At 43.5% G+C, this 27,672-nt stretch overlaps 1 protein-coding gene across 7 annotated transcripts; it reads left to right on the top strand.

Moving 5' to 3' along the window:
• Positions 1 to 1,595: 1,595 nt before the first annotated feature.
• mak (male germ cell-associated kinase) lies at positions 1,596 to 27,639 on the top strand. 7 transcript variants are annotated; one of them, XM_064331204.1, is made up of 16 exons: positions 1,596 to 1,738; positions 4,696 to 4,964; positions 6,435 to 6,489; positions 6,725 to 6,846; positions 11,887 to 11,969; positions 18,676 to 18,808; positions 19,290 to 19,461; positions 19,940 to 20,107; positions 20,436 to 20,756; positions 21,302 to 21,486; positions 21,598 to 21,740; positions 22,351 to 22,485; positions 23,460 to 23,534; positions 24,205 to 24,318; positions 24,675 to 24,770; positions 26,031 to 27,639. In XM_064331204.1, exons 2-16 carry the CDS (start codon positions 4,864 to 4,866, stop codon positions 26,189 to 26,191), a joined length of 2,064 nt encoding a protein of 687 aa, XP_064187274.1. In that variant the 5' UTR covers positions 1,596 to 1,738; positions 4,696 to 4,863; the 3' UTR covers positions 26,192 to 27,639. The 7 variants fall into 7 exon arrangements, with proteins under 7 accessions (XP_064187274.1, XP_064187268.1, XP_064187272.1 ...); XM_064331198.1 differs by lacking the exons at positions 1,596 to 1,738; positions 4,696 to 4,964; positions 6,435 to 6,489; positions 6,725 to 6,846; positions 11,887 to 11,969 and adding exons at positions 17,331 to 17,654; positions 17,784 to 17,866; XM_064331202.1 differs by lacking the exons at positions 1,596 to 1,738; positions 4,696 to 4,964; positions 6,435 to 6,489; positions 6,725 to 6,846; positions 11,887 to 11,969 and adding an exon at positions 17,331 to 18,144.
• The last annotated feature ends 33 nt before the right edge of the window (positions 27,640 to 27,672 follow it).

Here is a 27,672-nt window from a genome sequence, read left to right on the forward strand (position 1 = left end):
CCGTAGGTTTAATCAATCATAATAATGGCTACTTCTGGCAAGGGCAGTCAACTTCTGGAACTTCAAAACAAAATAGCGAAATGAGTGTCCTCACAATTAACTTTCATGTCTTTCTGTCTTTTCCTACATTTTATTTGGCCGCCTCAGGCACAAGTGATGTTGGCATTAATTGATTTAGCAAACCCTCTGAACAAAGGGAGTAAAATAAATAAGGGATGTAAAAAACCTGGCTTATCTGATTTTGCATGCAAGCAGACCAGGCATGGAGATGGTTTCAGACTTTGAAGAGGTGACATAGACCACTGTGCAGAGTGATCAATGAGATAAACACATACCTCAGCAATACATTTTCTGGACCTGCATGGAATTGTTTTGCCCACTCTCAGCATTTGGAAGGCACCATTGACTGGTTTTTATTGTGTGCATACTAGTATTTAATACATTGCCTTAATTCTTCCCTATCACAAATGCTCCGCTTGTACATAAATATTTCTCACTAAATACATAAGCATATGGTTACATATACTTAACTTTTGCTTGTGACAATCAACCCAATTGAACCAAATGATATTGACTAGAATGAAAACTATAACCATGACCCACCTTAGCCATAGGTTAGCAATATCTTTGCTGAAGAAGTGAGGTCAATGTGAGTGAAATAATTAGCAACTTTTCAAAAAGAGGTACGCAGAAGTATACAGTGGATAGGATACACATACTAATTATGCCCCAACATCAGATATATACTGTATTTAATCGAACTCCTGAAGAGTATTAATATAGTTAAAAAAAGACTGGACTGTACATTCAATCCATTTTTTTTGGAGTGCGCACACTACGAGAAACCATGGATGAATTGCTCCACCTACTGGAGAAACCACCAACAATCTTCCCGCAGATTAAATGTTCTCTGAGAGCAAAGGTAGCTGGGTAAATGTTCTGCTAGTTTAGCCTGCTTAAGAAGATAAGGTATATTGAAATTTTGGTTTAAATTATTCTGCCAACCTATTAAGTCATCTGTCATGTATAAAGACGATACCGATAAAGTAAACATTCAACTTGAAAAGTAGACACCGGTATTTAAAGGGTTTTAAAATGTGATATATGATGGTTATTTGCTATATTTATAATTTTATGTGTAGCCTAGGCTATGCTTATGTGCAAATATAAAACCACGATATTCCAGTGAAAAACTACCGCCACGGATAAACAACAAAATTCACCCGTCTAAAAGAGTAGCTTGCATCATTGGACAAACTATTTGCAGTACACGATATTTCAAGTTTGATACGTTAAAATTTAGCTAGGGACAGCCTGGCACTCGGACAAAGATGGTGACGTGCCCATAGACGTTGCTGTGCCTTACCCCCTCACTGCTCAGTCCTCACACGTCAAGCCCGTGATGTCACCTAAACGTAATGCAAAGTACATACTATGTGAATAAGAGGCTTTAGGGATAAAAAGCCACATTTTTGCCTTTAAATATTTCCAGTTTTTTGCGTCTGTTGGGCAACACATTGCACGTGGGAGAAGCTGAGTATGGCATTTTCTCCGTGAGGTACCACAAGCCATTGCGTTTGGCAACTCTGGTGGAGTCTTCGTTGCTAAGGGGAAAGAGTCACACACAACCATAATAGTATTGCAACTGGAGGGAGAACTGCGGTATTTTTATCAGAGCCAGTCAGTACTGGCCTCACAGATAACGGTAGAACTTTTGGAGAAAAACGACGAATTGACGGTAAGTGTACCGCAAGAAGGCGAATGAAAGATAGACGACAGGCCATTCGCATAAATTAGTATAACGTTACTGTATAGCTAGATACTGGTGTCTTGCTAATGTGTTACTACTACAACTAGACTAGCCTCAATATTACCTTAACGTTATGCTTTATTGCGGATTCTGCTTTGCTGTCCTATTTGTGAAATAAATTTAAACGTGTCAGATTGTGAGTCATCTCATATTTTGTAATTAACGATAATCGTCATTAGCATTTTCATTATTATAAAATTTTACTTATTAATTTTATTAATAGCAAGCTAACTGGTTAGGTAGCTAATGTAAGCAACCTATTGCATGTTGATTAAACTGAGTGTTGTTGACAAGAATGACTATTTAACCAACTTGTTAGCTATTCGACTAAGTTAGCTAGGCTAAATCTGTCTTGTCGCTTCTTTAGTTTGCTGGCTGGTTCTCTTGAATAATCTGATTTTAAATTGATCTCATGGGTTTTCTAAATTGCTGCATATTTCATGTGCTGTCAGAAGCTAAGCCGAGATGGTTGCCAATTCTGTTTTTTTGGTTCCTCGTTCTTGCAAACTAGCTATTTTGATTTTCTTCTAGATTGCTACCTCTCCGTGTTAACTAGCCTGCAGTACGTTGGCTACCCTCTTTAGCTAGTTACAGTACTATCAGCGAATTAAACATTACTGTAGCTAATACGTTAACGTTATACATCAACATTTTGCTATATAATGGTTGTGGATGATAATGATATAAAGTGATTCAGGTTAATTCAGTGTTGTTAACATGTGAAGTACGTTATTGCATACAGAATAAAACACTTTATTTTGCAAATAATCTAGGATAATTTTGATGAAAATAAACCGATGTACTCATATCTTTAATAGAATCCGATTTCCTAAATAACCATTAACAGTTAAAGTTTAAAAGATTAATAATTTCTTGAGGACAAAATGAATCCGTTTCTCTTAAATCACAATGACAGGTGAGGAAGAGGATGAAGGTTTACAGATGAGTGGTCTGTGAAACTCCCTGGTAAAGGGAGGTGTAGTGTTTGCTGTCAACGTATCTTTTATGCGCATCTGATTTGCCTTGTTGAAAATCAACAAATTTCTTAATTCCTCCCAATCTCCCTCTCAAACAGATTAAAATAAAATAAAACAAAGCAAACAAGCACAATCTGTTAGATGTACAGAAGTGATGGTCTAGCCTGTAGTCTGCAGCTTGTTTCAGGAAACACAAAACACATTGTTTTATAGTTATATAGTTTACACCATGCGTCATATTTGATATTACATATTAATAATACCGAATGAATCACTGTATTCTGTAATGAGGCATGCCCCAAGAGAAAGAGATGCTTGCGTAGCACACCAGCACATACATACAGGTATGGAAACTAGCTTTGTTCTGTAAGTAGTGAAATATGGAAGTCAGGGGAGGCAAAATGATTATGCCATGTTCTCCCACATAACCTAATTCATGCACACATTTAACTGATGCTTTGTCTTTATTCACTACTGCTGCAAAGAACTCTCTTTTTTTTTTTGCATCTACGCATTATTTACAAGATTATACCAGATTTATTATAGGCTACATTTATATCTCCCGCTTGTATTTCCCCAGGAAATAAATGGTTTATTATGAGGTATTTTATCAACAAAATGTTGAATGAATGAATGAATGAATGAATGACATTTCTCATGCATACAACAGCTTCAGGAATACATCAAGTTAAGGAGCACTCTGGATGCTCACATGGGCCATTACACTTCACTTATTCCAATACCGGTTTGAAATGTTGCCAATTTGGCTTGTAGCGGGAACATAGATTTGTCAATATTAATGGCAACATTGATTGGTGTTGCCTTTAGTGTTCAAACAGAACTGTATATTACTGAGGATGTTTTTAGGAAAAAGGATGGTCAATGAATGTGAAGCATGCTGATGTCAATTACTCAGGGCCAAAAAAACCACACCATCCTGTGAGCTCATCCATGTATACATAGAGACATTTGGACTTTGGCTTCCAATCCAGTTCAGAGGTTTTACATGCACTGATTATAATTCTGAAGTGAATGAATACGATGCCACAAAATGTGTGATTATTGTTTTCTGTTAAATAATAGACTATTTCTGAGCAGACATGTAATAAGGCTAAATTGCAGACATGGCAGATCAAATAAAAGGTGATACAAAGATAAGATAAAAGCTGAAGATAACACAAGGTAACAGATGGTTTTTGGGTTGTTATAACCCTGACCACACCGAGGCATGGCTAAATCTGGGCTGGTGTGAATGCTTTATAGGCTGATAAAAATTAGGATCAGGAAACTGAACATAATATTCAGTTGCTGCTTATCAAGCTGATAAAGTAGTAATATTACCCAGAGTAGCTTCTATCGGTGAACAAATCAGTATACAAAGCACCAGAATCGATGTACAGCACTGTTCTACTAACATATTTATGGCTGTTGTTAGAGTCTTAGAACTAAAAAAAACCCATTGTGGTTAACAGCCAAGATGTTAAATTCAAATCAGCTCCACCTCAACTTTAACCCAAATAGACAGTGAATGAGATTGAGAGGCAACGAGTGGTCTCAAGTGTCATGGCTAAGTGGGATCCTATTTGTACCTTGGTGAACCTAATTACTCAAACCTGTATTATATCCCTGGCCGGCACTTGAGACTGAGGCCTGTCAGTGCAGGCTTAATGCTCTTCCCTTTTACATCAAACTATACAAGCAGGGACGCCTGATTTTATTCATGCCCATCTGTCTCTCAGAGAGCACTTCTGCTGTTATGCAACGGCATTTCCCAACAGAGATGAGCAGAGCCTCTAATACAAGCTGCAGTTTGGGATTACTCTCTGCCTGATTAACTGGTTCTGGTCTGTGAATATTTCGAAAGGGCACAGGTTTATTCTGAGGACATTTCTTGTGTCGTTTGTGAAGGCGCGTGGTGATGGAGCGTGAGCTGTCGCTGACCTCAGCGAGGGTCTGTTAGGATACGCGGTGGCCGGTGCGGATGGAGACCTGCCCCTGGAGTCCCCGCTCTGCGTGACCGCTGTTAGCAGGTGTCCGCATGCTATATCCCACTGAGGGAGGATTAACCCCGGGAGGATGAATCGCTACACTACGCTCAAGCAGCTGGGCGATGGCACATATGGCAGTGTGCTCATGGGAAAAAGCAATGAGTCAGGGGAGCTTGTGGCTATCAAAAGGTAAGTGTCCCCTTTCCCACAAGAGGCTATTTCTCCTGCTCCACATGGTCTTTAACTTAAATGGTACAGCAGGGAACGTATTTCTCAAAGCTGTCTGTCTCAGACTGAGGGTAAATGGCTTTATTATTTAAATGCAGACAGCCCTTGTCTGTCTTCACTGTTGCACTCTTTCTCTGTAGGTGGCTGTACACACAGCTGAATTTTCAGCACATCAGCAAATAAAATGAATAAGGGTTCCATATTCAGCCACATGCAAGCTGCTGGCAGTAAAATAAGCTGCAGGCATAATCAAACCCACTCAAATCCCACCACCATTGCTTTCTGGGGCACTGTTGTAGTGAAACAAGGGGCCTGTGTTATGAAGAGCTTTTCTGAGAAATGAGAATAACTTGGAAATGGCATTTGCTCAAGCAATCCTGGTTTGTCACTACTAGCCAGCGATCAGTGCATTTCAAATCAACAGCATGCTTCTTCCCTGAGCAGGCCTACGTAAGGCTTATTTACGATTCTGACGCGTCTGACAGGGAAAACGCCGAGTGAATTTTAACTCGCGTACGGGCAGGATGGTGACGGGTCGTTGGTCGTGTTCTCTGTCTCGCTCCCTTCGCTAAGCAATGCCGGCTTACATGCGTGTTTTCGTCAAGGCGCGTAAATTATGGATGCGGAACAGAGGCTGCCCCGGCTGTGTTTGTAAACGGTAGTCGCGTAAAGCGATACCTTTCTTCGATGATAGTGAAAGTGGAGAGTGTCGTGTTGCCCCCTTTTCCGCGCGAGCGGTTGCCCTGGAGGACATTATCTGCATGTCCTGTTCCTGTTACGTAATTCCAGTTGAAGTGTCAAAGTCACTATGCTCCCTGGATAGTGCTTTGCTTAATTGGACCTGTTTGCCAGGTGGCCAGCTAGGTAAATCATGTATGTTTCAAGACATGCATTATATCAGGAATGATAAGGGTCTAATTGATTGCTCATTGCTGTTTGTATTTTCTTAATGTGGTATGTAGGACTTGCATGTGGGTATAGGATAAGTACAGATGATTAGCCAAGTAATTCACGTGAGTATTCATCTGAAGTGAAGTAGCCTAATCATTTTAAATGTATAAATTGAAATAGAAATGGTTTTTTTTAGTAATGTAGTCTGCTGTGTTCAGAGTGACCTCCAGGTTCAAAGGTCATACATTTGACATTAAATATGGGCTTACTATTAGATTAAATCAAAGTAAATGCAACATAACTCATTTTAGCGTTATATCAATTTAATGTTCATAAAACTACCGCATCTGTGTAATCTGCTGTATTTATTTGCTCAGTTTTTACAGAACTGATTTTTTTACAGAACTGATTTTGTTATCTAAGTGCTCTAAACACTGCGAGTGTTGGCCAGATGGTGTGGTGTGAAAAAGGCTCATGCTGATCTAAATTCACAGAAGAGGATGATTTCTTTATAATGATATGCTGGTGTTTATATCGCAGAATGAAGAGAAAGTTTTATTCTTGGGAAGAATGCATGAACTTGAGAGAAGTCAAGGTAAGAGCTGTGCATACTCATCCATAGAACTTTAGAAAATTTTGAAGCACTTTTCAGAATATCAGAATAATTGAGTATTATTTTAATTATGATATCACAAGTATTTAGGTGAAATGATTGTGGCATTGATGATTCTTTATTTTTTGCTAATATTAATGTGTAAAATCTTAGTTTTTATTTTGATTGTGTTAAATTTCTGTTTTAAGCTGAGCTATCAAAGTATGTTTGCTTATAGTCACTCAAGAAGCTGAATCACGCCAATGTTGTGAAACTAAAGGAAGTTATCAGGGAGAATGACCACCTTTACTTCGTCTTTGAATACATGAAAGAGAATCTCTACCAGCTTATGAAAGACAGGTAAGGGTTTTGGTATTAAAAAAAAAAAAAAAAAGAAAATCCTCCATTGTACTCTCCCCAAGTTAATTGTTGGTGTGTTGTGTGTTAAATGGCAACTAGAGTTTTTCTATTCCAGAATCACATCACAAAGATGCGATTGAACTAGCCAAGAAATCTTAAATCAGCATTGATGTCCAACTAAACATTCAAGTATTTCAGGTATCAAGTATTTTCAAATACTTGACTCCCTTTTCCATCAGACTTCAGATTAACGACAGCATGTAGTTGTATATCTAAGATTTACAACAGCTATTTTTTAGTGAACTGTGAATATCCTATATATGGTTTTCAGTAAGAATCAGGGAAAAAAATGCTTGCATGAGTGTACTTGCATGAGTTGTTTTTCATGCTGTTGTTCTGAAAAATAAACATGACCAACACATTGAACAGGTTTTGACGGTTATGATGTATTGGTTCTTCAATTGCAGAAGCAAGTTGTTCCCTGAATCAGTCATCAGAAACATTACCTATCAGATATTACAGGGGCTTTCATTTGTCCATGAACATGGTAGGTCTTTATTTCAGGCCTGCTGTGTCGTCCCACCCAAAGAACAAGAATAACTGAGTGTGCACTACATTAACAAAGTACAGCCTATACTTTTCTAAAAAATACTCAGCTGCAGAGGGAATTTCAGGCCATAGATGATTCAATTGGGCAAACCATTGGGCTTGCGAGATGAGTTTATCTGAATTGCTTGGTTGTCTCAAAGTTTAAAGGTGTATGTTCGTGATTTAAAAGCTGTGATTAGATCAGTGGTAACCAACCCAGTTCCCAAAGTTTTACCATCCTGTTGGTTTTAATTTCTACCCTAATTTGGCACGCCTGACTACTAATTAGCAGCTCAACGAGATCTCTCTGTGTTGAATGAGCTTTGTTGGAGTTGGAATGAAAACTTACATGAGAGTAGATCTCCAGGAACTGGGTTGTTTACCACTGGATTAGATGGACATTGCCTGTTCATCACCTGACTGCTACTGCTTAACTATTTGCATTGCCACTGATTGGATACACATTACATTACAGGCATTTAGCAGACGCTCTTATCCAGAGCGACGTACAACAAGTGCATAGGTTTCAAGATGTAGAGGCGCAAAAGAAACACTAGAGTGAAGTAAGGATCGTAGTGCCAGAAGTGACCACATCGATCAGGACTCCAACCCTGTAGAGTAAGCTTGTTCAGCAGCAAGAATCCTACCAAGTACAAAGTACAAACTAGCACTGGAATCACACCTAATCATACAAAAACAATCCTACCAGATACACTAACATAATCAAATTATCCTAGCTAGGTACAATGAGCTGAACTATAGGCTAGGGAGGGGTGGGGAGAGGTGCAGCCTGAAGAGATGAGTCTTCAGTCTGCGTTGAAAGTGGTGAGATTCTCTGCAGTTCTGACCATCACGGGGAGGTCATTCCACCAGCGAGGGGCCAGGACAGACAGCAGACGGGAGCGGGAAGTGCAGACGCGAAGAGGGGAGGTGCCAAGCGTCCAGAGGTGGCAGAACGGAGAGGTCTGGCTGGTGTGTAGGGTCTGATGATCCTCTGAATGTACCCTGGTGCTGACCCTTAGCTGCCTGGTATGCAAGCACCAAGGACTTAAATTTGATGCGAGCCATAACAGGCAGCCAGTGGAGGTCAGTGAGCAGGGGGTGTGACATGGGAATGTCTGGGAGGTTGTAGACCAGACGCGCTGCAGCATTCTGGATGAGCTGCAGGGGTCTGATGGCGGATGCTGGCAGACCAGCCAGTAGCGAGTTGCAGTAGTCCAAGCGGGACAGGACCATCGCTTGAACCAGGAGCTGGGTTGCGTAGGTGGTGAGGAAGGGGCGGATTCTCCGGATGTTGTACAGGAAGAACCTGCACGTTCGACTCACCGCCGTGATGTTCTGGGAGAGGGACAGTCTGTTGTCCATCACCACTCCAAGGTTTTTTGCGGTGGGTGATGATGACACCACAGTGTCCCCCAGGGAAATAGAAAAGTCAAGAAGGTTAGAGGATGGAGCAGGGATGAAGATCATCTCCGTCTTGCCTGGGTTCAGCTTAAGATGGTGGTTATCCATCCAGCTCTGGATGTCCCTCAGGCAGGCAGAGATGCGAGCAGAGACCTGAGTGTCAGAGGGCGGGAAGGAGAGAAAGAGTTGGGTGTCATCGGCATAACAATGATAGGACAACCCATGGGCAGAGATTACAGGACCAAGAGATTGGGTGTACAGGGAGAATAGGAGGGGACCAAGGACAGAGCCCTGGGGAACTCCTGTGGCAAGGGGCGAGGTGCTGATACTGCACCAGCCCAGGCGACTTGGAAGGAGCGACCGGAGAGGTAGGACTCAATCCAGTCAAGTGCTGTGCCACAGATCCCCATAGCTGCCAGGGAGGACAGGAGGATGGGATGGTTGACGGTGTCAAAGGCGGCAGAAAGGTCTAGGAGGATCAGGACAGATGAATGGGAGGCTGCTTGTGCGGCGTGAAGCGACTCATTGACCGAGAGGAGTGCGGTCTCTGTCGAGTGGCCAGGTCTGAAGCCAGACTGGTAGGGGTCTAGGAGGTTGTTCAGGGAGAGAAAAGAGGAGAGTTGATTAGAAGCAGCTCGTTCAATTGTTTTGGATAGGAAAGGGAGAAGGGAGACAGGACGGTAGTTCTGGATGACAGAGGGGTCCAGAGTGGGCTTTTTCAGCAGTGGGGTGACGTGGGCCAGCTTGAAAGAGGAGGGGAAACGTCCAGAAGACAAGGAGGAGTTCACGAGGGAGGTGACATATGGGAGGATGTCAGGTGTGATGGTCTGGAGGAGAGAGGAAGGGATGGGGTCAAGAGCACAGGTGGTGGGGCGGTGGGAGAGTAGGAGCTGGGAAACATCAGAGTCAGTGAGGGGAGAGAAAGTGGAGAAACAAGGGAGGGAACAGAGCTGGGGGAGTGGGGAAGGGTGGTGGTGGACGTGAAGGAGCTTGCGGATGTCTGCAATTTTCTCATCGAAGAAACTGCAAAGTCATCTGCAGCGAGGGAGGACTGAGGTGGGGAAGGAGTGCTGAGGAGAGAGGAGAAAATGGAGAACAGCTGATGAGGGTTAGAGGCAGATTTATGGATTTTTGTTTGATAATAATTAATTTTGGCAGAGGTTACAGCGTAGAAAATGTAGCTAGTAGAGACTGGTAGGCAGACAGGTCGGATTGAGCCATGGATTTCTCCACTTCCTCTCCGCTGCACGTAGGCTGGCCCGGTTGGTTCGGAGGGGGTCAGACATCCACGGACTGGGAGGGGACGAGCGTGCATGCCTGGAGACTAGAGGACAGAGAGAGTCAAGTGCTGAGGAGATGCGAGGAAGACAGAGTGGAGGATGCAGAGTCAGTGGGAAGGTTTGGAGAAGATCTCAAGAGTGGGGAGTGAAGCAGTGACATGGAAACGAGAGAGGAGGGAGAGAGGGAGCGGAGATTCCGGCGACCATGACAGTAGGAGTGGATGGAGGGGAGGGAAGGGAGGGGAGTAAGAGGAGAGGGAGAAGGAAATGAAGTGGTGGTCAGACTGGTGCAGAGGGGTCACTGTGGGATTGGAAGAGGAGCAATTCCTCAGGATAAACCAGGTTTCTAGGAGATTGCCAGCTTTGTGTGTTGGTGGGGGGTGCATTAGGGAGAGATCGAATGAGTGAAGTAGAGGCAGGAAGGCTGCGGAGTGGGAGGCATCAAGGTGGATGTTGAAGTCTCCCAGGAGGATCCAGTGGGGTGCCATCCTCTGGGAAGGAGCTCAGCAGGTGTCGAGCTCATCAAGGAAGTTTCCCAGGGGCCCTGGAGGGCGATAGATAACTACAATATACAAGTTAACAGGATAGGTGATTGAGAGACAGAGTGGTATTCAAAGGTAGAGATGAGAGGGTGAGAGAGGGGGAGAGACAGAGAATTTCCAGGAGGGAGAGATCAGCAAACCTGTGCCCCCACCACGGCCAGAATGGCGCGGGGTGTGAGAAAAAGGAGAAGGAGGAGGAGAGGGCTGCAGGGGTTGCAGTGTTCCTGGTGGATCCAGGTCTCAGTGAGGGCAAGATGTAAAGAGAGGGGGGAGGACGCGTAGGCTAAAATTTGAAGTCAGCCTTCCGCGTAGCGCAGACTGGCAGTTCCATAGCCTCCTGCGACCGTGAAGTTGTCACAGGGGTCAATGAGGGATAGCGAAGGTTGGAGGGGTTCCGTCGCCGCGGGGGGCCTCGCCTGCAGAAGCGAGTTCTGAAGGGGAGAGAACAGGTTGGGATGGGATGGGCACATAGCATAGCAGTGAGGACAGGAGTAGAGAGAGGAAGGGTGATGGTTAGAAGGATAGGGATGCAATGACACAAACTGGGAGGGAGCGACGCTAGCGTCGCTCCAAGCCAGACTACAAGCCCTAATTAGCAAATGAAAAGCAGCTGGTGACCAAGCAATTGCCCCACAAACCAGCAGCTAACTAGCTCCACACAATGCCTGCTTGATGCAGTCACTTAAGAGCAAATGAGGCTAATAAGGTACTACACTTTAAACTACACTTCACAAACAAACACCAAAACTAATGCTGGGCAAATGTAATGGATACACATGAAGTACACAATTGTTAAGGTGCGTTTCACTTCACTCTTATATGAAAAGGCAAAGAACGACCAAATCTGTTATACAACAAGCATTTCAGTTGTGTGTAGGAGTTCCAGCCTTAGGTATGTAATCAGTAATTTTTGTTCATTGGGATGGATGTGTGAATCCTAGCGCCGACCTTAAGCTCATAATCTGCTGCCTGCGACAAATGACTGTTTGTCTCTTCCGTGAAAATGAAAGAAGCGGGGAATTAGAAGTGGATGGCTCTATTTCCTGCCCAGCTGGCGGATGATTGCAGCGCATGACTCATCCCGTACGGCTGGGCTGGTGCGATCCGTAATTAATGTGGACGGCCGCGCCGCCACACACTCTGTCAGCCGCATGTCCTCTCTGAAATCACCTTCCTCATCCTCTTCTCTCTCCTTCCTGTTTGTTCGTCCACACCTCCGCTGCCAGGGAAAATAAGCTGTTCAGTGAACATGAAATTAGGAACATCATGTTCCAGGTGCTGTCTGGCTTGGCCTTTGTGCACAAGCATGGTAAGACTTCTTCGGCTCTACTCTCTTCCCCTCTGTCGCTGCGTATGATGAGCATTGCACTATTGCCGTCATCATTATACCCTAGTCTTTGTCTCTTCGAATCTTTGAAGACCTTTTCCTCATCTAGATTTGTTGAGCTTGCTTTACCAGGGTATGAAAAGTCCAGGTGTCATACAGTAAAAGCCCTGCCGTGTATCTCTTCCACCCATGAAGCCAGCTGATTTCACTAATTAGTTCTACTTCCTGGCTGAAGAAATGTGCTAATTAGCAAACCCAGGTGATTAGAATTATATACTGGGGAGGACCTTTACTTTCTGAGCCTGGATTTTCCACCTCTGGCTCCTAGTATTGTGTTCATTCAGACAGTATGTTTGGCTGTTGAAATTCTTTTGAGGATATTTATGTGGAATATCATCACTTATCCTCCATGATAATAACAATTCAAACACAGATGTATATCATATCCACTTGTATTAGCTGAATATATTATTTATATTAGTAAATTCATAGAAGATGAAACTCTTAGAAGGTGTTGTCTTATGCAACGCATGCACTGTGTTGTAATATACAAGTTACCAGATTTAACACTACCGATTCCTTAATGCATTGTATGTCTATCAGTTGTATTTACATGAAACAGTTTCCTTGAGCTATGTCTTTTTTTAGTGCTTATTAAACAACATTAGGGACTGTTTAATTGAAATGTACATACATTCAGAAATGTATTTGTTAAAAGAAGTCAGTTCTGTTAAAATATGTATATACAGTTTCGCACATGACCATATGACGCTCCCTTAGGATTTTTCCATCGAGATATGAAGCCAGAGAACCTCCTGTGCATGGGCCCGGAGCTGGTGAAAAGCGGGAAAGGGTCGCATTATAAAAATGGGGATTTTCCCAAAATTTCCCCATAAAAATTCTATGCCATGCTGAAATTTTGGGGCTCCTCAGCCCCGCGATAATGATGGGTTTCCCTTTTCGTTTCTTTGCATCCCCAAAAAATTTCCCCTTTCAATTGCATTTTTATCACAAAATTCCCAAATTTCTAATCACTCCCCCCCTGATAATTAGATATAAACTACTGACTTTGTTTTGGGCTCCCACTTCTCATAAAGGGAAAAGGCATCTGATCAAAAAATGGGCACTGAACGTCTCCCCCTCCCCTTTGGGCCAAAGTGTATCAAGGCCTCGGGTTTTGTTCCCCATTTTACCGAGCTCCAAAAGTGCTCCTGGAACACAAAAAATACACAATTGTTAGGTGCGTTTCACTTCACTCTATTGAAAAGGCAAGACGACCAAATCTTGTATACAACAAGCTTTTCAGTTGTGTGTAGGATTCCCAGCCTTAGGTATGTAATCAGTAATTTTTTCATTGGGAGGGATGTGTGAACCTAGCGCCGACCTTAAGCTCATAACTCTGCCTGCGCAAATGCTGTTTTGTCTTTTCCCGTGAAAATGAAAGAAGCGGGGAATTAGAAGTGGATGGCTCTATTTCCTGCCCAGCTGGCGGATGATTGCAGCGCATGCCCTCATCCCGTACGTGGGGGTGGTGCGATCCGTAATTAATGGACCGCCGCCCGCCACACACTCTGGCACCGCAATGTCCTCTCTGAAATCACCTTCCTCATCCTCTTCTCTCTCCTTCCTGGTTTTTTCGTCACACCTCCGCTGCCAGGGAAAATAAGCTGTTCAGTGAACATGAAATTAGGAACATCATGTTCCAGGTGCTGTCTGGCTTGGCCTTTGTGCACAAGCATGTAAACTTCTTCTGGCTCTACTCTCTTCCCCTCTGTCGCTGCGTATGATGAGCATTGCACTATTGCCGTCATCATTATACCCTAGTCTTTGTCTCTTGAAACTTTGAAGACCTTTTCCTCATCTTTGATTTGTTGAGCTTGCTTTACCAGGTATGAAATCCAGGTGTCTACAGTAAAAGCCCTGCCGTGTATCTCTTCCAACCCCCTGAAGCCAGCTGATTTCCCCTAATTAGTTCTACTTCCTGGCTGAAATTTTGTAATTAGCAAACCCAGGTTTATTAGAATTATTACTGGGGAGGACCTTACTTTCTGAGCCTGGGTTTTCCACCTCTGGCTCCTAGTATTGTGTTCATTTCAGACAGTATGTTTTGGCTGTTGAAATTTTTTGAGGATATTTATGTGGAATATCATCACTTATCCTCCATGATATAACAATTCAAACACAGATGATATCATATCCCTTGTATTGCTGAATATATTATTATATTATTTAAAATTTATAGAAGATGAAACTCTTAGAAGGTGTTGTCTTATGCAACGCATGCCCGTTTTTAATATCAAGTTACCAGATTTAACACTACCGATTCCTTAATGCATTGTATGTCTATCAGTTGTATTTACATGAAACAGTTTCCTTAGCTTGTCTTTTTTTAGTGTTATTAAACAACATTTAAAGGGGCTGTTTAATTGAAATGTACATACATTCAGAAAAGTATTTGTTTTTAAAGAAGTCAGTTCTGTTAAAAAAATGTATATACAGTTTCGCACATGACCATATGACGCTCCCCTTTGGATTTTCCCTCGAGTATGAAGCCAGAGAACCTCCTGTGCATGGCCCGGGCTGGTGAAAATAGCGGACTTTGGGCTGGCGAGGGAGATTTGCTCTCGTCCGCCATACACAGACTATGTCTCCACGAGATGGTAAGGGACCGGCTCAAGCCAATGAAAACCGTTGGCCCCATGTCGATAAGCAGATATTCAAACACTGCTACCTGAACATTTAAACAGGGGAATATTTTCCCGGGAAAAGGATATATTCCCTGTTTCCGTTGTTTTTTTGTAAAGCTGGAATGGTGCATTATCGAAAATGCGGACTTTCAGAGTACCAGGTGTAAATGCTATGCCATGCGGGCATATTGGGCTCCTCAGCTCAGCGATAATGATAGGATTACTCTGTCTCTTCATGCATCCCCAAAACACTTACCTTTAGAAATTGCATTCTTATCACAAAGATTGCATCTAATCACTCCCCCTGAGTAATTAGATGATAAATCTGACTGACTTTGATATTCCCCACTTCTCATAAATGGAAGAGCATCTGATCAGAAATAGGCACTGAACGTCTGCCCCCCTTTGGGCAGAAGTGTATGAGCAGAGTGCCTCGGGTTGTTTTCTCCCCGGGGTCCCGAGCTCCAGAAGTGTCCTGAGGTCCTCTGCCTACAGCTCGCCCATCAAACATGTGGGCCGTGGGTGACATGGGGCGACTCTACACCTCCCCCCCTTTTTTCCGGAAAGCGAAGTGGCTTGTGCGGCGTGAAGCGACTCATTGACCGAGAGGAGTGCGGTCTCTGTCGAGTGGCCAGGTCTGAAGCCAGACTGGTAGGGGTCTAGGAGGTTGTTCAGGAGAGAAAAGAGGAGAGTTGATTAGAAGCAGCTCGTTCAATTGTTTTGGATAGGAAAGGGAGAAGGGAGACAGGACGGTAGTTCTGGATGACAGAGGGGTCCAGAGTGGGCTTTTTCAGCAGTGGGGTGACGTGGGCCAGCTTGAAAGAGGAGGGGAAACGTCCAGAAGACAAGGAGGAGTTCACGAGGGAGGTGACATATGGGAGGATGTCAGGTGTGATGGTCTGGAGGAGAGAGGAAGGGATGGGGTCAAGAGCACAGGTGGTGGGGCGGTGGGAGAGTAGGAGCTGGGAAACATCAGAGTCAGTGAGGGGAGAGAAAGTGGAGAAACAAGGGAGGGAACAGAGCTGGGGGAGTGGGGAAGGGTGGTGGTGGACGTGAAGGAGCTGCGGATGTCTGCAATTTTCTCATCGAAGAAAACTGCAAAGTCATCTGCAGCGAGGGAGGACTGAGGTGGGGAAGGAGTGCTGAGGAGAGAGGAGAAAATGGAGAACAGCTGATGAGGGTTAGAGGCAGATTTATGGATTTTTGTTTGATAATAATTAATTTTGGCAGAGGTTACAGCGGTAGAAAATGTAGCTAGTAGAGACTGGTAGGCAGACAGGTCGGATTGAGCCATGGATTTCCTCCACTTCCTCTCCGCTGCACGTAGGCTGGCCCGGTTGGTTCGGAGGGGGTCAGACATCCACGGACTGGGAGGGGACGAGCGTGCCTGCCTGGAGACTAGAGGACAGAGAGAGTCAAGTGCTGAGGAGAGCGAGGAAGACAGAGTGGAGGATGCAGAGTCAGTGGGAAGGTTGGAGAAGGATTCAAGAGTGGGGAGTGAAGCAGTGACACTGGAAACGAGAGAGGAGGGAGAGAGGGAGCGGAGATTCCGGCGGACCATGACAGTAGGAGTGGATGGAGGGGAGGGAGGGAGGGGAGTAAGAGGGAGGGAGAAGGAAATGAAGTGGTGGTCAGACTGGTGCAGAGGGGTCACTGTGGGATTGGAAGAGGAGCAATTCCTCAGGATAACCAGGTCTAGGAGATTGCCAGCTTTGTGTGTTGGTGGGGAGTGCATTAGGGAGAGATCGAATGAGTGAAGTAGAGGCAGGAAGGCTGCGGAGTGGGAGGCATCAAGGTGGATGTTGAAGTCTCCCAGGAGGATCAGTGGGTGCCATCCTCTGGGAAGGAGCTCAGCAGGGTGTCGAGCTCATCAAGGAAGTTTCCCAGGGGCCCTGGAGGGCGATAGATAACTACAATATACAAGTTAACAGGATAGGTGATTGAGACAGAGTGGTATTCAAAGGTAGAGATGGAGAGGTGAGAGAGGGGGAGAACAGAGAATTTCCAGGAGGGAGAGATCAGCAAACCTGTGCCCCCACCACGGCCAGATGGGCGGGGGGTGTGAGAAAAGGAGAAGGAGGAGGAGAGGCTGCAGGGGTTGCAGTGTTGCCTGGTGTGATCCAGGTCTCAGTGAGGGCAAGGAAATGTAAAGAGAGGAGGGACGCGTAGGCTGAAATGAAGTCAGCCTTCCGCGTAGCAGACTGGCAGTTCCATAGCCCTCCTGCGACCGTGAAGTTGTCACAGGGGGTCAATGAGGGATAGCGAAGGTTGGAGGGTTCCGTCGCCGCGGGGGCCTCGCCTGCAGAAGCGAGTTCTGAAGGGGAGAGAACAGGTTGGGATGGGATGGGCACATAGCATAGCAGTGAGGACAGGGAGTAGAGAGAGGAAGGGTGATGGTAGAAGGATAGGGATGCAATGACACAAACTGGGAGGGAGCGACGCTAGCGTCGCTCCAAGCCAGACTACAAGCCCTAATTAGCAAATGAAAAGCAGCTGGTGACCAAGCAATTGCCCCACAAACCAGCAGCTAACTAGCTCCACACAATGCCTGCTTGATGCAGTCACTTAAGAGCAAATGAGGCTAATAAGGTACTACACTTTAAACTACACTTCACAAACAAACACCAAAACTAATGCTGGGCAAATGTAATGGATACACATGAAGTACACAATTGTTAAGGTGCGTTTCACTTCACTCTTATATGAAAAGGCAAAGAACGACCAAATCTGTTATACAACAAGCATTTCAGTTGTGTGTAGGAGTTCCAGCCTTAGGTATGTAATCAGTAATTTTTGTTCATTGGGATGGATGTGTGAATCCTAGCGCCGACCTTAAGCTCATAATCTGCTGCCTGCGACAAATGACTGTTTGTCTCTTCCGTGAAAATGAAAGAAGCGGGGAATTAGAAGTGGATGGCTCTATTTCCTGCCCAGCTGGCGGATGATTGCAGCGCATGACTCATCCCGTACGGCTGGGCTGGTGCGATCCGTAATTAATGCGGACGGCCGCACCGCCACACACTCTGTCAGCCGCATGTCCTCTCTGAAATCACCTTCCTCATCCTCTTCTCTCTCCTTCCTGTTTGTTCGTCCACACCTCCGCTGCCAGGGAAAATAAGCTGTTCAGTGAACATGAAATTAGGAACATCATGTTCCAGGTGCTGTCTGGCTTGGCCTTTGTGCACAAGCATGGTAAGACTTCTTCTGGCTCTACTCTCTTCCCCTCTGTCGCTGCGTATGATGAGCATTGCACTATTGCCGTCATCATTATACCCTAGTCTTTGTCTCTTCGAATCTTTGAAGACCTTTTCCTCATCTAGATTTGTTGAGCTTGCTTTACCAGGGTATGAAAAGTCCAGGTGTCATACAGTAAAAGCCCTGCCGTGTATCTCTTCCACCCATGAAGCCAGCTGATTTCACTAATTAGTTCTACTTCCTGGCTGAAGAAATGTGCTAATTAGCAAACCCAGGTGATTAGAATTATATACTGGGGAGGACCTTTACTTTCTGAGCCTGGATTTTCCACCTCTGGCTCCTAGTATTGTGTTCATTCAGACAGTATGTTTGGCTGTTGAAATTCTTTTGAGGATATTTATGTGGAATATCATCACTTATCCTCCATGATAATAACAATTCAAACACAGATGTATATCATATCCACTTGTATTAGCTGAATATATTATTTATATTAGTAAATTCATAGAAGATGAAACTCTTAGAAGGTGTTGTCTTATGCAACGCATGCACCGTATTTTAATATGCAAGTTACCAGATTTAACACTACCGATTCCTTAATGCATTGTATGTCTATCAGTTGTATTTACATGAAACAGTTTCCTTGAGCTATGTCTTTTTTTAGTGGTTATTAAACAACACTGTTAACACTGTTGGACTGTTTAATTGAAATGTACATACATTCAGAAATGTATTTGTTAAAAGAAGTCCGTTCTGTTAAAATATGTATATACAGTTTCGCACATGACCATATGACGCTCCCTTAGGATTTTTCCATCGAGATATGAAGCCAGAGAACCTCCTGTGCATGGGCCCGGAGCTGGTGAAAATAGCGGACTTTGGGCTGGCGAGGGAGATTCGCTCTCGTCCGCCATACACAGACTATGTCTCCACGAGATGGTAAGGGACCGGCTCAAGCCAATGAAAACCGTTGGCTCCCATGTCGAATAAGCAGATATTCAAACACTGCTACCTGAACAGTTAAACAGAGGAATATTTTCCCTGGAAAGGGATATATTCCCTGTTTCCGTTGTATTTTGTAAAGCTGGAATGGTCGCATTATCGAAAATGCGGACTTTCAGAAGTACCCAGTGTAAATGCTATGCCATGCTGCAATATTGGGCTCCTCAGCTCAGCGATAATGATAGGATTACTCTTCGTCTTCATGCATCTCCAACACTTACCTTTAGCAATTGCATTCTTATCACAAAGATTGCCATCTAATCACTCACCCTGAGTAATTAGATGATAAATCTGACTGACTTTGATATTGCTCCACTTCTCATAAATGGAAGAGCATCTGATCAGAAATAGGCACTGAACGTCTGCCCTCCCCTTGGCAGAAGTGTATGAGCAGAGTGCCTCGGGTGTGTCTCCCCAGGTACCGAGCTCCAGAAGTGCTCCTGAGGTCCTCTGCCTACAGCTCACCCATCGACATGTGGGCCGTGGGCTGCATCATGGCCGAGCTCTACACCCTCCGGCCCCTGTTTCCCGGCAACAGCGAAGTGGACGAGATCTTCAAGATCTGCCAGGTCCTTGGGACAGTGAAGAAGGTCAGTGACCAGCAGGATGCTTCTGAGCTGACAAAGATGAGTGTCAGTTTGCAGGACTCATTGGGTTGGAGTGTGATTGTGGTTTTTTCGCTCTCATTCAAACAAAAATATTTGATTATGAGGCGATTGATTAGAGATAAAGATGATGAATAAAGATTACTCAGCCTTAATATTTAAAAAAATCATTGTACTGTAGGCCTATTCATGTTGTGTGTTTTTACACTCATATTTGACATTTGTTTTTTGACCAATAATGGCGTGTTCTGATTTTGGTCAGTTACTAATTCACTCACTTCCTCTGCAGCAATCTGCACTACATTTGTCTACCACTAGATGCAAAAAAGGCCCTCAAAGCCATTCCAGTCGCTGTCCCAAATGGTGCCCATTCAATTGTAGTCATTCGGAGAGTCAGATCACTGTCTACACCTAAAGCAATCAATGATCCACATTATGACAATGCTGATTGTATTTCCCCCAGAATGACTGGCCTGAAGGCTACCAGCTTGCCTCCGCTATGGACTTCCGCTTCCCTCAGTGTGTTCCCACCAACCTGAAAACGCTGATCCCCAATGCCAGCGACGAGGCCATAACACTAATGAAGGACATGCTGCAGTGGGACCCCAAGAAGAGACCCACAGCAGTGCAGGTACAATGTCCAACTCTGATTCGGGCACGCTCACCCTGACCGGCACACTGCAGTAGATGATGAATGTAATGCCCAACATTATGATATGAGCACTACTGCTTTGATCAAGTGCAGCAGAATGATTATATTAGACAGATTGTCTCGTGATGTGATAAAGAATACTTAATTTCCATGAAAGGTTTTGTATTTTATGAACAATTAATAATGAATTAACAAGACACTTTCTGGACACCCAAAGTCCTGTAGGAAGAATTAAAAACAGCCCCCTGGACTGCCCTCTGGGCGCTGTCCTTCATCAGTTAAAAAGGAGCTGTTTGGTACATTTCAGGCCCTGAGATACCCTTACTTTCAAGTGGGGCAGGTGCTGGGCCCCCCCTCCCAGCACCAGGAGCAGCAGAGGACCCAGGCGAAGACGGCCCAGGCCGCGGCTTCCAAGCCCCTCTCCCTGTGCAGGACGGACCTGCAGTCGGCCTCCGAGCCCGTGCTGAAGCTCCAGGCCGAGGCTCTGGACGGAGACCACCACCAGCACCAGCACCACCCCCTGCAGCAGATCCCGCTGCCCCAGGTCTTCGCTAAGACGGCTCCGCAGACAGACAGCTACAAGCAGGAGCCCTTTGTGCGGCACTGCTTCAACAGCAACTCGCTGCCGGTGAGCTGCGTGACACCAGGTTGGCTAACTCTGGCTAACGCTGGCTAACAGGCTAACGACCCTGGCGCTGAGAACAAACTCTGCATGGCTCATGTGCAGTTGACCACATGTTGTATGTGTACCATCTGTGCAGACTTACTAGACAGGGCAGGCATCCTGTGTAACCTCCGTTCTTACGTCTGGCAGAAATCATATCTGAACGAGGGCCACGTGTTTAAGTGTAAATGTAGAATAATTACAGTGACTTTAAATTAATTATTAAATGTTAAAATTCCAGTACATCTCTTTTGAATTCACTGTAATTCACATGTCCAGCATAGCCATTCCGTATGTATGATGTACAGCCTTCTCTATATACAACTCACACCATGCCATACTATAATCAAGAAGAAAAGAAGTTAGTCTTCTCTCACTCAGAGCATTTATTACTTATTATTTATCTTGCCTGTTGGCTGTTGATCAGTAGTAAATGTCTAGTAAATGTACTTTCATAGCAGTGTACGCTGTGTAAACGTGCTGATGGGAGATGCTTCTCTGTGTGACAGAGACACGCTCCTGGGGGGAACGAGAACAGCCTGTTGGGCATGAGGAGCGGGCGGAGGCGATGGGGGCAGACCACTGTCAAAACCTCTGACAGCTGGGACCGGTTGGACGAATCCGAAATCTCGTACTCCAAGAGACCCAGCATAGGGTCTCTGAAAGAGAAAGCCAGAGAGGATTCCGTCTGTCGGCGAGTTTGAACCCTCCTGAATGTCCCCCTTCTCTCCGTAACGGTGACGCACGGACACGTACCCTTCGTGGTTTGAGTAAAGGTTTTCTTTGGGTTTATCGTGTCTCTCAGGCCCTCGGAGCCGAAGCCAGTCGGTGTCTACAGCGCCGTGACCAAGTTACCGTGCGATAGCGACGCGAACCGGATCGACCTGGGACTGCCCGGCTCTACGTCCGCCAAACGGCACTACTTTCGACAGTCGAGATATCTCCCTGGTAAGAGCATTGTGTGGAGCTTTCAGTGCCTCTTGCTTATGCATCACCGCGATGAGGTTGTGGACCATATGAATAATGGTTATGAAGAAGTAATCATTGCAGCAGCACACCTTTCCTGTCAGATTAGACCAATTTTGCCTCTAATCTGCTCGTCTGTGCCTGTTAGTGAATTTTGTGGAATGTTCAGTGGTAGTGATGTAAATCTGATTTCATCCCTGAAGAATTATTTCAACATTTTCAGAAGTGGAAAGTCCCTGGGTCAGAAAATAAATGTCCTGTGTTGTGTTTCTTCCACCCATGAACTCTGATTTCACTAATTATCTCTACCACCTGGCTGAATAATTGTGCCAATTAGCAAATCCAGGTAATTGGAACAAAATACTGGGGAGGACTTTTACTTTCGGAACCTGGATTTTCCACCTCTGGCTTTACCCTAATATTGTGTTCATTGAGACACTTGGTATACTTGGCTACTGAAGAGAACAGAAAGCCCAGGGGAACGGTTATGGCCTAGATTTCCTTTTCCTAGTAGGTTAATTAATTGTGTCCCTGCACTGCCTTCCCGTACATGCGTGTCTGTGTAGATGTTTGAGCTTCCTGTTTCTTTCAGGGGTGAATCCCAAGAGCACGCCTTTAGTTGTGAACAAGCAGCCAAGCAGAGCTCTATGGGACAGCTCTGTGGCTTTAATACATAAGCCTCACGAACACGTTGGGGCTGGGCTGTCTGTTACCAGGATCAATGCAGGTAATTCCTTGTGAAAACTGAAAGTGTTTTTTGTGTGTTTACTTGTGTCCAAATTGGTAAGTTGTGCCAGTTACTCTTGGTTAACCACGAAGATGATAATGTTTGATCATTTAATGTGGTCCATATGCAAAGGCATCAATTCTTTTCACAGCATTTGGAAGAAACCTGTGTCACATCAGATGGTATGATCCATCTTACTGAAAACTAATGAGCTCTTCTAGTAAAGCATTTTTTAAATAGCCATGCGTTATTAAATGAATGCTCATTTTTTATTAAACCAGACAATTAATATATATTTGTCTGGTTTAGATAAGCAATTAGCATGCTACTTCACCAAGTATATTTTGTCATATGCCATTCTTGCTATGTAAAGTGCATTTTTGGTTTCTTTTTTCATAGTGTTTTGCAGTTAACCTCAGAAGTCATGTCCTTACTTAAAATCCACTTGTTCGTGTGTCTTCAATATCGCACATTACAAATGGCACATGCATGACACTTGGCACTGAATTTTCCAATGCATCATTGGTCTTTAATACTGCTTCAGAACAAAGCGCAGTTTTAGGCAAGCTTAAATTACAAGCCCTGGCATGCAGAAGCCACTCTATTATTCATTTGCTCTGTTGACCACCACACAAAAAGCATATCTCGACTTCCCTTGATTCTTAATTCATGAGATCAGGGCAGTATTAAGACAGCAGCTGAAGATTGAGTGTCCCCTCAGACTGCTGTCTAAGATGCCTTACAATCAGGATCTCAATCAAAGTCAGATTTTGTTAAGAGGGCATCCTTTCTGTATCCTGTTCTTCATCTCCATTCATTCATTTTCCAGTCAACATTTAATCAGCTAGCCCAGTTCTGGTGGGGTCATGCTTCTTTGTTTTTTTTTTTTTCTTCTTTGCATGCTTTCACTTAATTTGGTCTTTTCTTTTGCCTGCCTCTCCATTTCTGCTGTTGTTCCTTTTCCGTGGAAACAGAGGACAGTGTCCCCAGCCCCTCAGGCATGCCTCTTCTTAAAGAAAAGACACTTGACAAAGTAGAGCAGTCCAGAGGTACTTTGTGTTTTATTTATGTGGGGGTGTCAGTCTAGTGCAGTGGTTGGGGAACTGGGCTTGAATCTCAGGGGTCACAGGTTCACAGTCACAGTGTCCCATATTAGGTTCATCCCATGACTTCCAGCTGTACCCTTGAGGAAGGTACTTAACCGAAATTGCTTCAGTAAATATCCAGCTGTACAAATTGATTTTATGTAAAAATACAAGCTGTGTAAATCACTCTGGATAAGAGAATCTGCCAGATGCATACATTTTATTATTTTGAGAAAATGTTTGTTTTTAACACTGATTATTTGTTTCGTAACCTGTGATTGCATTTAATCTTTGATCTGCATATAATTTCCCAGCATGCTTTTTTTGTTTCAACTCAACTATTGGTCAAGTAATGCTATCTGAATCTTGCACAAAGCAGGTTCAAACACATCTGTTTTAATTAATATATGAATTAGCCCAGGTAACTAGGGCTCAGCTGGAAGTAAAATTGCAGGTCCCACAGGACCAGGAATGGAAATAGAATGAGTCATTTCAAAGAGGCAGTGACCAATAAAGGTGATGCTTAGATGCGAAGACCTGGCTTGTTTTGAATATGTCTAATGACTTTTGCGGTAAATAGTTCATCACCTTTGTCATTTAACATGGCTGTCTTGGTTGGGTTTTCACTTCATAGGAAACTTTGGAACACACTACCCTACTGGAGGGTATATTCCGTCCTTTCAAAAGAAAGAGGTTGGATCGGCAGGACAAAGGATCCATCTTGCACCCCTAGAAGGCCAGTCTGCAAGTAAGTTGCCAGCTTGAGTGTAAGGAACTGTAGTCATTTATAGTTTTTGCATTGCTGTTGAGTGCTTCCCAGTCATTCTGTATCATTCCTAGTACTGTGTCACGATAAACAACTGGTAACCATTGCTACAGCACATAGATGTTGCTTAGCCTAATTTCTGCATGGTTCAGACTACTCTAGCAAAAGCAGTCAGCCAATGTTTCATTCAAAACCTGCCTCTAACGATGTGCAAGACATGGTCAGAACAATTAATTATTCATCTTGGTTAACACTGAACGTTCTTGTCTTTCACTACCTGCCGTTCCTGACTACTTTCCTTTCTGCACTAACCCCCGTTTCTGTTTTCTCACTTTTAGTGGACCTTTCTCCCACAGCTGATCTTAGAAATGACAAACTGAGCCCATCAAAACTAAAGTCCCCTGTCAATAAAGCCTTGATTGAAAGAAATGAAGGTAATGTGGCAAGAAGACTTTCTACACAGTCAGAAAGCAAATGCAGGCCTAATTCTATTATGTCTAGGTACATTTTACTTTGCTAGTAGCATTTAACCTTATTAAATGTATTTTTTGTTTAGTGCAGTGTTAAGTGGCAGTTAAAATGATATATGCTTGTAGTCCACATGGCACTGTTTTTTGTCTTAGGAAAGTTCCGTCTGATGGGAATGCATTTCGCACATGCCCAGTAAAGTCACTTTGATCATAATGTTAAATTGTACGAGTTGTGCGACATTGCTGAAAATTTGGTTGTGTGTTGTTGGATGTCTGTGGAAGCTGAGGCTTTAACTGAGTTCAGTAGTTAGGCACATGAATAAAATAAGAGAGCAGGAGATACAGTGTGTGACTGAAGAACTATCCGCAGGGCCACAGACTACAGTGTGTTCTAGGGGAATGCTTTCACTTCAGTTAACATAGTGTTCAGTGATTTGTCATAGTAATAGATATTATGGTGTTAGGTGACAGGTTACAGGATACTGTAGCAGCACAGTGCTAATTTCGCTGAAGTAGTGTTATGACAATCACATGAATACTACATATAAATTGCATTTTGAGTTCATGTTGCTTTCCAGTGGATGTTCTCTTTACGCCTGTTGAATGTGAAGCCCATTTAAAACGGAGGCAGTAAAAACTAAAGGAACCAATATTCCCTGCTTATGTAGAGCCCGTGCCTTTGTGGCACCCATGTGTTGGAGGGGGCTGGACCTCGTCCCATGCGTTCTCACTTTCACATGCAGCAATTTCTCACCTGAAGTACAGCCAAGAGCACGCTGAGTGACATTCAGTCATTGCACTCCATACTCATGCTTGTTCTTACAGTGCTAGTTCCACTGTGTCAGAAATACCAAGACCAAGTCACAGCAACTTATACACTGGCAAATTGTCGACCAGATGACTACACATGGGCCCAGTTCTCCTTAATGGGCATTACTGCTACAATGACATGGTGTCAGCAGCACCTCAAGTGGGAACACAATGGAGCTAATGTCTTATTAATAATTTTAAACAGCAAAGTTATAAAAACTTTATACAAAGTATGTAATTTCTTAATGGAGCTAGAGATCTGACACTGCGTATCTGTTCTGTAATGGGTGTTCACTTCTGATTGGCAGCCTACACGACTGATACACCATTCATTCGTTAAAATTTAAATCGCCCTGCTTCATTTGCGAGTAAAATGGTCTCCAAAAAAATAAATCATCCTGTCTTTCCCTACAGAATATGAAGGGTGGAAGAGTAAGGGTTCCAGATCTCAAATCTCAGGAATGAGCTTGGCGACACATGGGAGAAACTCTGGCAACCTTCTGTCCAGCGCAAGGCCTATTCAGTCAGTGCACGGGAGGACAGACTGGGCAGCCAAATATGGAAGCCATCGGTAGCACAGCTATACGCTCACTGTTTAACTGTAGACATATCACACACAGGTGAAGTACAATATAGACACTGCACTACGCCAGGAAAACCTGATTCTGAGAGCTTTGTCTTGATGCCTCCAGGAATTGTTGCTATAAGAACGTACACTCAGAGTGCATGACGTGCTATGAAGTATATTGTATTTTCACATTGATTTTTTTTTATTTTATTTTTTACACATGGGGCTATCAATTTAATTATATTTTAAACCTACTGACTTGAAAATCATGTCAGGTATATTTCTGTTACCAAGGTAGACATGCTATGCCTTAACATTGAAAACAGCAGGTGTAGCAAAGTCGGCTCAAATAGGCTCAAAAGATGTTTTTGGAGTATGTTCCAAGCATACCAACACAAATTTAATTTCTTAAGCACATAGGTGCACACATCAAACAGAATGAGATGTAAACCTTATTTTGGCATCATTTCATATTATTTTGTTAATAAGTTTGTGACATTCGTCCACGTTCAATATTTTGGTTTTCTTTCCCGACCCCCCTCTGTATGAAATTCAAAAGTCATTTAGCACTTGGATAGAATTAGTTTCCAGATGATTGACATCTTTGCATATTAATTTAATAAACCATAACCAGGCAAGGTCAATATTTAAAAAAATGTTTTTGAAATGTGACCTAAGGTCTCTTAATTGAATACAATGTTATTACAGTAAATTCCTCAAATGTTACATTTTCTTAATGAAAAGACACACTATTTTTAAGTGCAGTTGTATGCCAATTTGACATGGGCAAAATGGATGGATTTCCTGTTTTTTCGGGATGAAATATAATTTTAATATCATTCAGCACTACCATGGTAGGATAACATCAAGCCACTGCGCTCCTTTCCCAGTGTGTGGTATTAAGTTTTTAATATTAGAAAGAATGCACAGGATCTGTTCCATTAAGTTCAATGTGTTGAATAACCTCAGGATTTCCTCAGTACAGTACAACTCTTATAATCCATTCAAACATTTGTAATTTTTGCACACAAAAAAAAGCTTAAGACTTCATAAGCAACTGCCAAACTCCAGCACTTTTCTGCTTTTAAATGTTTACTTTTCACTATAGAAAGTGGAATGGTACCCACCCATCAATTTTTAAAAATATATACACATCTAGATCCACACTCGTGCTTTGCAAATCTGATTGGCTCAGGGATTCCTAATGAGTCTTTGGGACTCTACATGTAAATATAAGCAAAGAGCTCTAGTTCAAAGTTCTTCTGTTCACTGTACCCCAGCACATTGATTATCTGATAATTGTTCTGTCTAGAGTAATCAGCTTGCTGTACTGCTGGCTTAAGAAATAAATGCCATTCATGTTTGCATTTAATTTTACACAGCCATATTTACAGAGGAAAGTTCCTTTTGTGTATTTATATTTATCTTGAATATTAAAATAACAATGGCCATAAATACTGGAGTTTGTTTTATATGTGTATTGTACTG

This window comes from Anguilla rostrata, chromosome 4 (assembly GCF_018555375.3).
Source record: "Anguilla rostrata isolate EN2019 chromosome 4, ASM1855537v3, whole genome shotgun sequence".
Taxonomy (NCBI): domain Eukaryota; kingdom Metazoa; phylum Chordata; class Actinopteri; order Anguilliformes; family Anguillidae; genus Anguilla; species Anguilla rostrata.

Coding starts and splice junctions, on each gene's coding strand:
- mak (XM_064331204.1), top strand. CDS start 4,864: ATGAATCGCTACACTACGCTCAAGCAGCTGGGCGATGGCACATATGGC. Junction 6,490..6,724: donor TGAACTTGAGAGAAGTCAAG/GTAAGAGCTGTG, acceptor GTTTGCTTATAG/TCACTCAAGAAGCTGAATCA. Junction 23,535..24,204: donor CAAAGTAGAGCAGTCCAGAG/GTACTTTGTGTT, acceptor TTCACTTCATAG/GAAACTTTGGAACACACTAC.